Here is a 16,690-nt window from a genome sequence, read left to right on the forward strand (position 1 = left end):
TGTTCCATTTGCTTAATTACTTCTCGAGTTATGAGGAAAATTGTGTTTCTTTGGTACAGGAGCCCCCCCTCTTAAAGTGGGGAGGGGTCCTAATTTACTATAGAAAATATTCTTGCCCTCGAAAACCTTCACATGCCAAATTTGGTTCCATTTGCTTGATTAGTTCTTCAGTTATGAGGAAATTTGTATGGAAGCCCCCCCTTTTAAAGAGGGGAGGAGTTGTAATTCCCCTTATAAAGAGGGGAGGGGTCTCAATTTACCATAGAATAAATTCTTGTCACCGAAAACACCCACATGCCAAATTTTGTTCTATTTGCTTGATTAGTTGTCGAGTTATGCAGAAATTTGTGTTTCATTTGTATGGGAGCCCCCCCTCTTAGTGGGGGGAGGGGTTTCTAACCATCACTAAAACCTTTCCTGGCCCCAAAAAACCTCTACATGCATATTTTCATGCCGATTGGTTCAGTAGTTTTCGATTCTATAAGGAACATACGGACAGACAGACAGACAGACAGACAGACAGAAATCCTTCTTTATAGGTATAGATTAAAGGATTTGCTTGGACTGTGTAAATGTGTCTAATCGCCGGTAGATGTAACCGTTGGTTGACAGTTTCCCGTGTAAATGGGATGATGAGCAGTCAGTGGAGACGAACGGCAGGACATCACAGTCACAACCACATCGAACATTGAATGGACTATTGGAGGTAGTAACAACCTGCTTCTGGCGCTAGTGGACAATTTAATGTATATTACCGCCAGAAGCAAGGTATTGTCACTGCAAAACTAGCTATCTGCAATGATCCACTGCTCAGGATTACTAATAAATTTATCAGAAAATTTAAAAAATCATGTAAAAAGTACAAATCCGGCTTCATATGCCGGCAAACCGGCCTTTTTGCCGGATTGAGCGGCCATCGGCTTTGCAAGTGAAAAACCGGTCGGGCCGGCCAAAAACCGGCCACTTGGCCACCCTAGTGTATGATCGTTTTTCGGCCGCTTTCCGTAGTCGGATCATTACAAATTTAGTAGCAAAATAAGCGGAAAAAACTGCAGAATCAAAATCTGAAATAAAAAAATGATTTTTTCAAAATTTTTAGTCGTTCATGTCCCCTGAAATAATCGTTATTCCGCAATAACCGCCCAATTAACAAACCCTCAATTAACGAATCATTGCTGAATAATTGCCACAATGGTAGTTTTTGATAACATTTTAATATAAAAATGCTACATTTGACATATTAGTAATTTTTTGTAACCTCAAAATGTAGACATGTAGACGGTACAACCATAGACGATGCTTTCGCGAAAAAATAAATAAAAAATTCCTTCAGAGAACTGTTGTTTCATTTTTTCCTTGTTTTTTTCTTTGATTACCTTTGGCAGTCGTATACATGCGACAGGAAGGATCAAAAATTTCCCTTTGTTTTGGTACGACAGCTCATGCGCACTAGCGCTTACTACGCTTTGTTTTGAAACGCTGCTACTGTATTGCTGCTGCTGATTTTGCAATGCACACCGCCAACAGCAGGCCACTCTCAACTTTCACTCTTTCTCATGGTTAGTGTTCACAATATTCTCTGTTGCCGCCTAGAGGTATGCCACGTGCGCGTGATGTAAGCGAGCGCGCCTTTCCATCACGTGGGGCTGTCGGTGTGGTTGTGCACGCGCGGCTCCAAACAAAAATACCGTGTTGACGATGGCGTCAATGACGATGACTGTTGACGTGTTGACTGCAGTGATATAGACGGAGAGTCTCATGGTTGAAACTGAAACTGAGCGGTATGCATGCAGGCGCGGTAACCATTTCCATTGTTGTCATCTACTGCTATGTCGGAGAAGAGATGCTGCTAGCGGCTATCTAGGGGTGATGTGGAAGCTGTAAACGCTCAATTCACCGTGTCCTCTCCCGCTCATCTCGACAGATGGCATTGCTGCTACAGTGCTTCGTGTTACATAATTTATCCTTTTCGTTGGACTTGACTTTTGTAAATACATTGATGCTGATACCAGAAGGATAGGCTTTACAGAAGAAAAGGTGGAAACTGTTAGATAGCATATTCGTAGGACGCTTGCCGACGAGTCGGTTGCCTGTCCTCGGCCAACAGTTTTGACCGCTGATAAGGGAGCGGCTGCCCAGAAGCGCTACCACACACATCTGTACATCGGTGATATTCTGGTTGCGAGCAGTGCAGCATCTTGAATCTTTTCCATCACAGTTTGCAAAGTCTGACGCGCGCGAGTGTATTATGTAGTGGTGTGTTTCATAATTTGGTTCAACAAGGGAGGAGACCACAGCGCAACCAAAGGCACAAGGAAACTCGAGAAGGACAAACCGAGAAGGATAAATTTTCGCCTTTCAACTCTCGTTTCTTGAGTACACAAAAGGAGTTTTCCTCTTTTTTCGTAGTGCAAATCGTGTACAAAGTCGCAATCAGAAGGTACATTCTAAATTTCGTGTGCTGGCCTCAAGGCATAGGGTGTTTTTTCAGTGCCGTAGTTGGTGCAAAATGGTTGTGAAATTTTTTGTTGAAATCTAAAGGAGTCAACCGTGGCTGTCGCTGGTTTTTGCCAGCAAGAGCGAGAGGTGCAGTGAAGATGAATTTATAAGTGAAAAAGGAAATACGCCCATTTCTGATATTTCCGTTTTTCGCCTGTCTCCTCTCGGGCGGATGCTGAATGCTGGTGTTACATGCAAAAATAGGAGCTGTTGTGTTGTATATCGATGAAAATTGGAATCCAATTAGCAGGGAAAATGAATTTATTGCTCACTTCCGCGATACTGCTATTCGGTTGCCTAATTCCAGGCGTAGAAGTGAAAAGCTACAAAGCAACAACAAATCGAAGCAGTGGAATCACCATAGGGGGCAGCAGCAGCAGCAGCAGCAGCAGTAGCAGTAACAGCGAAAGTGGTCGCGGGGGTAGTAGTGGCGGTGGTTCCGGGTTGGGTAGGTCCCGTAATAAGCTGCAGTTAAATGTTGGTCTACTGGTACCGCACACCAATTTCGGGCGTCGAGATTATCTTCGCTCGATCAGTACTGCAGTGCAAGGTTTACAGAAGTTGCGTGGACAGAAGTTGACCTTTCTGAAGGATCATGATTTTCAAACAACCAACATACACTTTGACATGATGTCGCTCACGCCTAGCCCTACAGGTAAGCGAAGCGTTTTGATCATTGAAGTGAAGGTTGAAGGTTGCAGTTTTACAAGCTTCATTACGCACCATTATTTTCCCTCCCAAATCCCCTTTTATTTCTATTTAGGCCCATCCACCGCCCTACTTCTCGTGTACACCCATACTATTTAATGGAACCCTCCCACTCCTATTTTCCGGCTTTTCACGTTCCTTGTCCATCACTATAAACATAATTACTTTAATTTCATCCGCGAGCGTCTGCGACCGCCCTCCATCAACACCCCGCGAGTTTCCCCGTCCATCGATTAACAATTGAATTTTCTCCTCATTTTATAACGAAGCGATTCTCAACACATTGTGTAAAGAATTTCTGCACGCGAATGTATCCGCTATTCTGTACATGATGAACTACGAATCTTACGGTCGCAGCACTGCGTCGGCTCAATACTTTCTCCAGCTAGCCGGATATCTAGGCATTCCTGTAATATCTTGGAATGCCGACAATTCCGGTTTGGAGCGGCGAGCATCGCAGTCTACGCTGCAGTTGCAGCTTGCACCTAGCATCGAACATCAGGTATTAAGCTTTTTTTTGGTTCTGCGGTTTATTTACTTTCGAACCCAGGCTTAACCAAGCGCGTTTTTGCTTGCAGAGTGCCGCCATGCTGAGCATCCTGGAACGCTATAAATGGCACCAGTTTTCGGTGGTAACATCGCAGATCGCCGGCCACGACGATTTCGTGCAAGCAGTCCGTGAGCAGGTTGCTGCAATGGTGAGTGTTCTGTTTGTTATTGCTGTAATATGAAGTTGTCCCCGAGCGCCGAGGGGTTGAGTACATAAATCGCGGAATGATTTACTTTGGTTATTGTCATAATTAATTAGCCCCGAAAGGGCTATTCAGTCGAGAACATAAATCATAGATGGGTTTCCTTTAGAGCAAGTCATGCCGTTTTATTGAAAGTTGTCCTTTGTTTGAAAAAGATACAAATTGATAGAAAATACAATAGATTGATATTCTGTTTTGTTAGGGCGAATTTGTTCACAGTAGCAAATTGCTAAGAAAACTTGTTGAAAGGGGTAATTTGTAAGACAAATTTTATCAAGAATTTGGTAGCAGGGTGCTTGACTTTTCTATGGAAATTGAATACCACGTACACGACTAAACGAATGAATAAATAGATTTTTGTAACCGATTCCTATCTGTCCATGATAGACGAAACAAATCTTACATATGACGAAGTGCAATTTCCGTATGACGAACTCTCGCTGGAACATGAAAAATGGATTCCCTAAGAACTGCAATTTTCGAATTTTTCTCTCGGCTAATTCAGTTTCAAAATGTAACGCTAACGTGTGTGATCTCTACATCTGATGATTTATTTCATCTTCTACAGCGGACTTTATAAAATTTTAATGTTGTGTTGGTTTTTCGTTACTATTGAAGGAGAAATGAGTCATCATTGATTTTGTGAATTCCAAAAGCAGTATTTTTGTTTGTAATGAAAATTCTTTTCACGAAAATATATTCTCTGTGTTCAGATTGGTAAGAAGAATCCAGGGAATACATTTCTAAAGACAGAACTTTTGTTTCGGAAGCAGTTTCTGGGCCTAAAACAAAAGCTCTATTCTTAGAAATGTATTCACTGCATTCATAATGCCAATCTGAACACAGAGAATATATGTTCATGAACAAAAACTTTGCCCCAAAATAAATGGAATGAACAAAAAATATTGTTGATATTGACTATTTTCTTCAAATACCTATGTATTATTTCAGTGAGAATTCACGCAGTCTCATTTTAATCATATCAACCATAATACAGTTTAATTCAGTAATTTCATGAAGAAAATACATCAAAAGTTAACAGTGCTTCGATTTGATTAAAATGTTATGTACTTATTCCTTTTCACTAAATATTAAACCCGTATTTTAATTTGGCGCTCAGGGTTCTCCTCTCTCAGTCAGGGTAATCTCAAAAAACGTCATTTTACCAACCTTTCTATCTTTAAACATTCATAACTTTCGAGCCACTAAACCACCCAGCTAGCTTCGAGGTACGATGCTGGTCTAACAAGTTAGTCGTCGTATGTTCGAATCTCGGCTAAGCGGTGCGTGCTAGATAGAGTCAGTAGGATCTTTGCACTAGTCCCGCAATTTTCCTGTACTCTAACAGCCGGTTGCGAAGTCTGTCGATAAAAAAGGGTAATGTGGAAAGACGGTATAAACCTACGGCTTTGCTTTGCCACTGAACCGATTTTATTAATTTTAATATCAAATGAAAGATATTTCAATTGGCTTTCAAGAATTGGACTGCAACTCAAAGTTTCTTATGCGCTTTTTGCTCTTTTTGAATGAGATATAACCTTTTAATGAAATAAACTGACGAGAATGCGGTAGATTCATATGGTTTTTGCTTTTACTTGCAATAAAACGGATATTTTTAGCAAAGAACCACATCTCTGGTTCGTCTTTGCCAGCTATATCCGTTTCAAAGCAAAGCCTAGGTGCTACATTCGGTTATCAAAACTTGACTTTCTATTTTTATACGACAGACTTCGCAGCCAGCTGTTAGAGTACAGGACAATTGCAGGGCCAGTTGCTGCGATCTTATTGACTCTAACAGCCTCTCCCAGTCGAGATTCGAAGCCAACTGGGAGGCGTATCCGTTTCATCGCAGGCAAAAACAAACCATCATGCAAATCCAAAGCATTGTTGCAATTTTATTTCTTTAAACGAAATTATCGCGAAAACTAAAAACGAATATCTGACTCGTACGTTCAGAGATGGACGACGCATCGACCAGAGCTGCGGCTACAAACACGAGCTGGGTACAGCTTTCATAGTGATGGGCGAGATGTGGAAATGAGTGATTGGGTGGTGGTCAATCAGTCCTCGAATTTGCAGGTTGAGAATCAAGGGCCGGTTCTTCAACACAAGCATATTAACGTGCACAGCAGTGGTTGGAGAGTTCGCGAAAAAGTGATTATTTGAATCGATGAACATCCCTCATGAACATACAGTATTCGCCTGCCTCACCGATAATGCGCGCATCAGCATTGAATTTTGTCACGAATAGAACCACATTGCAAACATAAGAATTCATTCAAAAATTTAATATTGAACATTGAGTGTGTTCGATTTAGAGGGCATCTTGTAGCCCGGGGATGCCGGAAAATATCGAAAATAAAATAAGTTTTCCAACCTCTGGTACACAGTACTCACCTCAGAAGTACCGATGACGACAAGGATGAATTCTACGCTTAGTTGGAGAGTGTATACGACCGCTACTCAAAACATGACAACAAGATCATCATCGGCGATCTCAAAGCTCAGGTCGACCAGGAAGAGGAAAATAAACCGGTATTGAAGGGTTTAACTCACACCAGCTGGTCAATGAAATGGGCCTAATACTTATCGACTTTGCCGCCTCCAAGGACACAAGTACTCTTGGAGGTTATCAAATCAGACAGACGCGGGTGGCCAGGATACGCATTGCTACACGTCAAAACATGGAAAGACACATACAGAAGAAGATGCAGCGAAACCAAATCTTCCGGGAGAAAAAGCGCTACCTGGATGAGCAGGAATATGCACAGTTGGAGCGGTTGCATCGTTCTCAAGAAACGCGAAAGTTCTACCAGACACTAAACGGGTCCCACAAAGGCATTGTGCCGCGAGCCGAAATGTGTCGAGATAATGGCGATTTTGGAGATTGGATGGATGATGATGAGGTGACCGAAAGGTGGAGGCAGCACTTCGATGAAGAGCTGAATGGCGGCCAAGCGGAGAATAAACGGAGAAGAGATGCCAGCGCCAATGATAGGCGAAGTTAAGGAGGATATCAAGCAGCTAAAGAACAATAAATCAGCTAGGAAAGATGGCATCGTAGCGGAATTGGTACTCAGTGCTGTGGTCGGATTTCGGGTGGATTGTCGAGTTCATTCGAATCACACAGAGGGCTTCGTAAAGGGAATGGACTCTCATGCCTGCTATTCAACATAGCGCTACAAGGTGTTAACCCTGTAACGGGTAAGACCGTCTGTAGACGGCCTTCGCTTTTGGAGCTCCAGAGCCACATGCGAAATTTGTCTTGAATTGACACTATGAGAAATATGTTCAGAACAAATTTCCTGACATGTTGATACTAATATCACAACATTCTAAACATGCGTTCAAAAGTTATCATCTTTCAAAAACAAGAATTCCGAAAAATTCGGAAAAAAATTATGGTGCGAATATTCCCTTTTTTACGTTTGAAGAAAAAGGACATCTAGATCAGAATGTTCGATCTCAAATTTTTCCTATGAGTAATTTACATGCTTTTTTCAATTTTGTGATATATTTGAACTGAAAAAATATTTGGGTAGAACGTTAGGCATGAACAACTAAAAAGAGAAATTGAACTATTTCATATCTAGCGGTCCTCCAGATAAATAATTTCCGATGAAAATCAACACTCGAGCTTCTTTTGAGTGTACTTACATGATAAAGTAATCATTTGCTCGATCGCATCGTTTTTACGATGTTGCCCGTTAGAGGGTTAAAAACCCTCTAACGCTCGGGGCACAATCTTTAACAAATCTAGTCAATTTGTCTGCTTGGCAGATGACATAGATATTATCAGCAGAACATCTGTGGCGGGGGCTGAATAGTAAACTAGAGTAAGCACGTGCGAAGTAGAAAAGATTCGATTAAAGGTAACTACGTCTAAAACAAAGTACCTGCTGGCCAGCGAATACGAGCCCGACCGACGCCGCATGGGAAGAAGTATAATGATCGACGGCGATGAGTTTGAAGTAGTTGACGAATTTTTATTCTTCTTCTTCAGCAGCATAGAGCCGGGGTGGCTCGTGCTGTTTCAAGCACTCGTCTTCATTCAACTCGGTCTGGGACCACTCGTCGCCAATTTCCTAGTCGTCTCAAAAGTCGCAAATCGCTTTCGACCTGTTCGAGCCATCGTGCACGTTGGGTCCCCCTGTTCCTGGTGTCGGTGGGGTTGTTGAAGAGGACTATTTTCGTCGCACTGTCGTCCGGCATCCTTACGATGTGCCCGGCCCACCGTAGCCTGCTAACTTTCGCTAGATGTACGATGGGAGTCTCCCCAAGCAGTGCCTGTAGCTCGTGATTCATACGCCTCCGCCACGCTCCGCTTTCAGTTTGTACTCCGCCACGAATTTCTATACCTTGGCTCAATGGTAACGGTGGACAATGACACCAGCCGGGAGGTTCGGAGACGTATTTTCAGGGGAAGTAGTATAGGCTTCACAAGCAATTGCGGATGAGCAGACGAAGCCCCTGTACAAGGTGTACCCTGAACAAGTACACTAAAAAAAATCGGCACGTCGCACCCACGTGAAAAATCATGTAAACTTCTGTACAGCAACTTACGTGAGCTTCATGTACTAGTTAATGGGAAAATTGATACAACTTACCGGGATCGCACGTAAACTGATTAGTATGAGTGCGAGTTACCAACAATTCACGTGAATGTTACATGAGTGTGATGGATGAGAATTACCTATGTTTTCACGTAAACTTGATGTGGTGATTTTTTTTGAGTGTACGATTTTCCTTACAAACTGACGCGGCTGATCAAAGCTGCCCTGGAGCGAGTTATGTGATACGTGCGCGTTCAAATCGCGCAGAGGGTTGCGGAAAGGGGATGGACTGTCCTGTATGTTATTTAATATCACTATTGAAGGTGTGATCCGGCGAGCGAGCATCGAAACGAAAGGAACGATCTTCAGTAAGAATAACCAACTCGTAGTCTTTGTAGACGACCTCACATTATTACTATAAACCTAATAAGTAGAGTGACTATATACAGAGTGGCGACAATGTCAAAATTGGAATGATAATTATCTGTCAGTGTCATTCCAATCGAGCAGATGACCTATCCAACGCGTATGCAGGAAAGAGAAAGAAAAACCTTGGAAAAACCGCTTTGCATACATTTGGGATGACTTGTCGCCACTCTGTATATAGTCACTCTACTAATAAGCACGGCGGTGGTAATCTATGCCAGTCTAAAACGGAGTTCTACAAACGGAGAAAATGAGATTTGTCTCATTTTTATTAAAGATAGCCTAAAATATGTTCTAAAATCTAGCTAGTGATTAGAGTGACTATATACAGAGTGGCGACAAGTCATCCCAAATGTATGCAATGCGGTTTATCCTAGGTTTCTCTTTCTCTTTCCTTCATACGCGTTGGATAGGTTGTTTGCTCGATTGGAATGACACTGACAGATAATTATCATTCCAATTTTGACATTGTCGCCACTCTGTATATAGTCACTCTACTAGTGATGTCTGAAATTTTCAATAATTCGATTACCGATTAATCGGTGCACTAATCGATTAGTTCAGTATTCGTGCTAGTTTATTCGATTATCAATATTCAAATATTTTGTTTAATAATTCGATTAATCGGACGATTATGAACGATTAATGGGGATTATACGCATTTTTTTATACCCTTTGAACTATTCGATTAATAAATTACTAGTGCCGGTAGTATTTGATCACAAATTATTAGATTATTCGATGTCATAATCGATTAGTACATTAATCGAGCGATTACCAGATATCACTAAACCTAGCGAGGAGCTATATTAATGAATCCTCTTTCGGATTTTTGACGTAGGACTAGGTCTTTCAGAAAGGTAGCTGGTATAGGGGGTCATTCAAGAAAATCGAAAAATGCGAGCGTCACGAAAAATGAAAGATTTTGAGCGATAATAGCTTAGCGGTTTTCCAATCGATTTTCAATATTTTTGCACCAATCGATCGGAAAATCTTCTACATATCCACACCAATAACGAACAATTTCTTAGTTTACTGAGATTATGCGCTATGGCAGCTACAAGAAGGTGATATATAAACTAGCGTCGCCTGTTGAAAAAATTCTGAACTATTTTCTAAATCATCTTAAAAATGAAAGTCACCTGAACAATGTTTCCGAAGACCGCAACATTCTAGAGAGTCAGCAGCTCAAGATATAGCCCACGCTAATATATTGCCTGTACGCGGGCGCCACATAGTGAGACAATTCTATACTACTTTCCATATACTATCTGCAAGGCTGCTATTACTCAAACAATTTTTTCGAAGAGTAATATTTTTGGTTACTCATATTGCTAATTGCAAGAAAAATTGTCCAATCAATAAGTGCGAAATCGCTCTTAAAATTGCTATTTTAGCTTAAATCGTGTCGGTCTCTTCGGCGCACTTATTGCCTGGCATGTAACGAAAAAGTGCGCCAAAGATACCGAAACGATTTAAAATAAAATAGCACTTTTATGAGCGATATCGCACTTTGGATGATACAATTTTCCTTGCAATCAGCAATATCATGATATATAACGTATGCGCATATACGCTTGCGCCGACTGATGGGAAAATTCTGAACTATTTTTCATACCATCTTAAAGGTAACAGTCACTTGTATAAACTACTCGAAGACCACTACTTTCTAAGCAATCAGTAGCGTTAGTTGCAGGCCATATAGTAATATTACATATACGGTTGTTCCACGCAGTGAGGCAATTCTGCATTATTTTCTATACCATCTGCGAGGCTGCTATTACTCAAAAAACTTTCCTTAAGAAAGTAATATCTTAGTTTACATGAATTATAAGCTATAGCAAATAAAACGAGGTCGCATATACACTAGCGCCGCACATTGAGAATATTCTGAACTATTTTCAGTTCCTTCTACGAGATGACTTTTAATCTGAATATTTGGTAACTCTATTCATTTTCACATACGCGCAAGTCGCCCACCCTATGAACTTGTTATTTTGATTTGACGAAAACAAACGTTTTGAAAACATTTCAAATATGCGCGAATTCTAAACATCCGGTTTGTAGAAGAGGTAATTGGCTCGGCAGTTTCGCCTAAAATCGTCTATGTTGAGTGCTGGCGAGAGGTGAGTTCCATATGAGCTATATTGCCAAAGCTCTAGAGCAAGAGGAAACGCATTAAGTTTTTTTGCTTTTTTTTTTCAATTTACTCGGTCAACATTAACGTCAATTGTGTCTGACGCTTGATCGGTTTTTTATGTGAACGTATTTACACAAGCGGGGTACAGATTAAAAATATTCAGATTAAAGAAGGTCATACTAACGGGGGTACACGGTATAATCAAAACAAAAAAAATCGGTTGAAGTGCAGGGGTGTGTTTACACTTAAATAAAATTGTTTACTTTCAGGACAACACATTAGTCTAGCTTTAATCTCTGATATGTTGAACGGCAAAACTCTGTCATTTTTTCTAAAATCTGATCCTTTCGGATCAATACGTAGAAGATTTTTCGATCGATCGGTGTAGAAATATTGAAAATCGACCAGGAAATTGCTTAGCTATTAACATTCAAAACCTCTGACCACTTTTCGTGCTTAGATTTTTCCGAATGACACTCGCCACTTTAAGCTTAACAGAGGAAACACGAATAGAATCTCTCATTGTCTGTTAGGTCCTTTTGAAAAGTTGTGCGAGAATTAGAATGCTAGTGCTACGATCCTATTGATTCTAACGACGACCGTCGAGATACTCGAGATTCGAAGCGTTAGACCACTGTCGAATTTGAAGGCTAACTGGGTGACCGGAAAAACAGAATAGTTTTGTGTCTTGATTTGTAATGAAGTCAGCAAGTAACAGAAGGAAGGGAGAAAGAATAATACATGAAAGTAAAGAAATTGTTTTATAGAAAGAAAAAGAGTGGGTAAACAGAGGGTTTACTCCGAACTATTTTATTATCCCAGTCCACCAGTATAAACCGGCGATTTTGAAGCAGATTGTGTACGAAAACCATTATTTAGTAATATTGGACAGCCAAACATTTATGTTATACATGAGCCTACCAAACGCAGTTGAAAACGGTACATTGGAATAATATTTGTTTGATAAATAATATAATTTATAATGGGTATAAATTTGAATTATTAAAAGTTTTCCTTGTTCACGCTAATACATCTCTTTCTCTACTTTACAGGACCACTTCAAGTTTACCATCCTCAACTCGATCATCGTATCCCGTCCGATTAACCTGGTCGAGCTGGTCAACAGCGAGGCCCGGGTGATGCTGCTGTACTGCACCAAAGACGAAGCCGTCGACATCCTAAAGGCGGCCGAAGAGCTGCACATTACCGGTGAAAACTACGTATGGGTCGTCACGCAAAGTGTGATCGAGAACATGCAGGCACCGACGCAATTCCCGGTTGGCATGCTCGGGGTGCATTTTGATACGTCTTCCAGTGCGCTGCTGAATGAGATTTCTAATGCGATCCGAGTGTACGCGTACGGCGTAGAGTACTATCTAAGGGAACCGAAAAACTTCGGTCGAGGGCTCGACACGCATCAGCTGTCCTGCGAGGACGAAGGTCGTGGTCGCTGGGACAATGGGGAGGTATTTTTTAAATATCTGAGGAACGTGTCACTGGAAGGTGAGCCGAATAGACCAAACATTGAATTTACTACAGATGGTGACCTAAAATGGGCAGAGCTAAAGATTATGAATCTACGGCCTAGTGTTAATAGCAAAGGGTTGGTTTGGGAGGAAATTGGTATGTGGAAATCGTGGCAACAACAAAAGTTGGACATCAGGGATATTGCTTGGCCGGGCGACTCGCATTCTCCCCCACAAGGGGTACCTGAAAAGTTCCACCTGAAAATTACATTCTTGGAAGAAGCGCCGTACATCAATCTTTCCCCAGCAGATCCAATTAGCGGAAAATGTCTAATGGATCGTGGTGTATTGTGCCGAGTTGCAGCAGATCACGAAATGACAGACATCGATATGGGACAGGCGCACAAGAATGGCTCATTTTATCAATGTTGTAGCGGATTTTGTATTGATCTGCTGGAGAAATTTGCCGAAGAATTGGGATTCACATATGAGTTAGTACGAGTGGAAGACGGGAAGTGGGGGACGCTGGAGAATGGCAAGTGGAACGGATTGATTCACGAGTTGGTAAATAGGAAGACTGATATGGTTTTGACATCTCTCATGATCAACGCTGAGCGGGAAGCTGTAGTGGACTTTAGCGAACCTTTTATGGAGACTGGAATTGCTATTGTAGTTGCTAAACGAACTGGAATTATCTCGCCAACAGCTTTCCTGGAACCGTTCGATACTGCATCTTGGATGTTAGTAGGAATCTTTGCGATTCAAGCAGCCACTTTTATGATATTTTTGTTTGAATGGTTATCGCCTAGTGGATATGATATGAAGACTGTCCTGCAAAACGCTAATAATACTCCGTACCGTTTTTCGTTGTTCCGAACCTATTGGTTAGTGTGGGCCGTCCTGTTTCAAGCGGCAGTACACGTCGATTCGCCGCGAGGATTTACCTCCCGTTTCATGACCAATGTATGGGCTATGTTCGCTGTAGTATTCCTTGCTATTTACACTGCCAATCTCGCCGCGTTCATGATAACCAGAGAAGAATTCCACGAGTTTACCGGCCTGGATGACACACGACTGTCGCATCCATTTTCCCACAAACCAACTATCAAATTCGGCACGATTCCCTGGAGTCATACCGATTCGACTATATCGAAGTACTTCAAGGAAATGCATTACTACATGAGGCAATACAATAAGACCAGTGTAGCGGATGGCGTTTCGGCAGTTCTGAACGGAAATATGGATGCATTCATCTACGACGGAACAGTGCTAGATTATCTAGTTCAGCAGGATGAAGACTGTCGTTTGTTGACTGTGGGACAATGGTACGCCATGACCGGCTATGGCTTAGCCTTCAGCCGTAATTCAAAATATGTTGAAATGTTTAACAAGCGGCTTCTGGAATTTCGAGCCAACGGAGACCTAGAACGGCTTCGACGGTACTGGATGACCGGAACTTGCCGTCCGGGCAAGCAAGAACACAAATCCTCGGATCCTCTTGCGTTGGAGCAATTCTTGTCCGCTTTCTTGCTGTTGATGGCTGGAATCTTACTTGCCGCATTACTTTTGCTGTTGGAACATTTGTATTTCAAATACTTCCGTAAACGTTTGGCGAAAAAAGACCGCGGAGGCTGCTGTGCCCTCATTTCCCTATCTATGGGTAAGTCTCTGACCTTCAGAGGAGCGGTTTTCGAAGCGACTGAACTGCTTCGGCATCATCGCTGCAACGATCCAATTTGCGATACGCATTTGTGGAAAGTGAAACATGAACTGGACATGACTCGCCTGCGTAACTCCCAGCTTGAGAAAGCCATGGATTCACATGGTATTAAACCTCCACAAATAAGGATAGCGTCCACCAACGACATCATCGGCACGGGCCGCCGGGAAAACATGCACCAACGTCCGAACATATTGGGTAATTTAAGTCTCGGCGGTAGCGCACAAGATCTGTACCGCTGGTCGTACAAGACCGAGATTGCCGAAATGGAAACCGTTCTGTAAGTAAGCAACCACCATCAAAACAAACTATTTAACCCGCCCCGTAGTCGACAAGGGTCATTACACTCACGCATTAATAACGCTGTAAACACTGTCAATCTACAACTACTACTAAACTGGTAAAACGAGTACTGAATATTCGTGTAGGTACAACCAATCAGAGAGGTCATCGTTATAAATGCACGAAAAAATACAATCAACCGTTCCACACAATACAACTGGAAACCACCGTGGTAGATCGAGCTTAATACGTTTGAGTTTTGCCGGAGGAGAAGACTGCCTAAGATTATGAACAAAGAAGAAGTAGGTCTCGAGTATTGGGCTTTGTGACCTGCCATATATTACGAATCTGGAGCATGTTTGAACATTTTGAGTACCCCGTGTTGATAAAGTTTAGTTGATGGATTTTCATTAGGAAAAAAAATCTCAAATTAGGTCTCTTACGAACTTTTTTGAGAAATTGACAGACATATTGGGTGTAGGAGAATTCAAACGAAAAGTGAATTGCGTGGACTGGTTTTTATGAAACAACTAGCACATTGTTGTTCTTCTTTTGCGTATAGTAAATGCATTCCATGTTTCCTTTAAAATTTTACCTAATCCGGAGAAGATGATGATCTCTTCGCTAAAAGTAATTTCGGTAACTCCACCAGGCATTCTTACCGTGTGCCCAGTCTAATGAAACTTACTCAGTGCTCACCATATCATACTCAATCCGGTCCTACCGCCAAAAGTTTAAACCGATTTATTGTTTTTCTGTCGTTTAATGTCTTAAGGAAGACTCTCCTATCATCGGGAGTGGCAAATTTCACTCACTTGCATATGCATATTTATTTATTTACTAGTTGAGCCCGCTATAACAGAGATAACTTGGGAAAGGTTTAAATGTACCTCTAACGTGAAGTATGCTGTCAGTGGTGTGGTTTTGGTTACAGTCAGGGCTCTTATATACTAGATATGTTCAATTGGTGGCCTCCCAATTGACCTCGAGGTATGAAGCTGGTCTAATAAGCCAGTCGTCTCGACTGAAAGAGACTGTTGAGGTTAGCCTGGTAAACAAAGTTTCCTTATTTCACTTGATTGTTGCTCTCTAATTCCTTGAACATCGTGTACTCCCGCTAGATATTGTCAGCTCTGGTCTAGCCGTTTTGCTCACAGTGCCCCTGGTAGTCTTATTCCTACCAGATTTGAAGCACACACCGTCTTTATTCGGTAATTGTCCGGCATTCTTGCAACATGCCCTGCTCACCGTATACGCTCAGCTTTAGCTATCTTTAGAAAACTATACTCTGCGTGCGCGCTAAACTCTATCTTCCAATTTACTATCAAGTATTGAACTTACCACTCGTTAATAATTTCTCTACTTCATGTCTGCAAAGTGCCACCTTTAAGGTGAATTCGTTGCATGTCACGAGCGTATCAGGATTTGTGAATCCATCGGTACCAGCATTATAACTCGTTGTCAGGCATAGAGAATCTGCTATTTTTGAGACAAATCAGGTTATTTCGATAGGAAAACATATATTACTAACAAAATTTCCAAGGATATCTACGCCCAAGCTAGTTTTCTAAGCTTGGTTACCCACTTCTGAGAACGGCAATGCCGTCAGCTTACTTACTTATTTTACTTTTTCGGACACAATCGGATTATTGAATCGGTGTCAAATTTAGAACCCGTCTTCATGCTTGTCGGTCTTAGGATGCCATTCTCTAATCGCTCCTAACACCTGCTGTTCTAGCACCCTCATTAACAGCGTATATCTAACAAGCATGAGGTCTGCCTTAAAGTCGTCGGGTTCTACACTGCAGAGTATCGGTTTTGCTGGTCGGGCATCGTTACTATACTACGTGGCCACCCCTCTGTAGCCGGCCGTGTTTTAGTTGCTTCACAAAACTTGTATCTTATACTATATGCTTAGTATATTTCGTGATTCATGTGCCTGCGCCCCGCTCCCTCTTCTAATTTAACGCCAAGAATTGATCGCAGAATCTTACGTTCAAACACGCTAAAAGATTGTCAGTCGCTCTGCTCCAACGCCAACGCTTGATTGCCATAGAGACCAACCAGAAGAATTAGCATCTCATAGAGCGCGAGTTTCGTTTGTAGGATACGAGACCTCAACTGGCTACGTAATCCGTAGAATA

The 16,690-nt window shown here is 41.8% G+C and overlaps 1 protein-coding gene across 1 annotated transcript; it reads left to right on the plus strand.

The window, feature by feature from the left end:
- Positions 1-2,754: 2,754 nt before the first annotated feature.
- Positions 2,755-14,548, plus strand: LOC128735221 (glutamate receptor ionotropic, NMDA 2B). The gene is made up of 4 exons (XM_053829716.1): positions 2,755-3,154; positions 3,477-3,709; positions 3,786-3,905; positions 12,131-14,548. Exons 1-4 carry the CDS (start codon positions 2,755-2,757, stop codon positions 14,546-14,548), a joined length of 3,171 nt encoding a protein of 1,056 aa, XP_053685691.1.
- Positions 14,549-16,690: the final 2,142 nt, after the last annotated feature.

This window comes from Sabethes cyaneus, chromosome 1 (assembly GCF_943734655.1).
Source record: "Sabethes cyaneus chromosome 1, idSabCyanKW18_F2, whole genome shotgun sequence".
NCBI lineage: Eukaryota > Metazoa > Arthropoda > Insecta > Diptera > Culicidae > Sabethes > Sabethes cyaneus.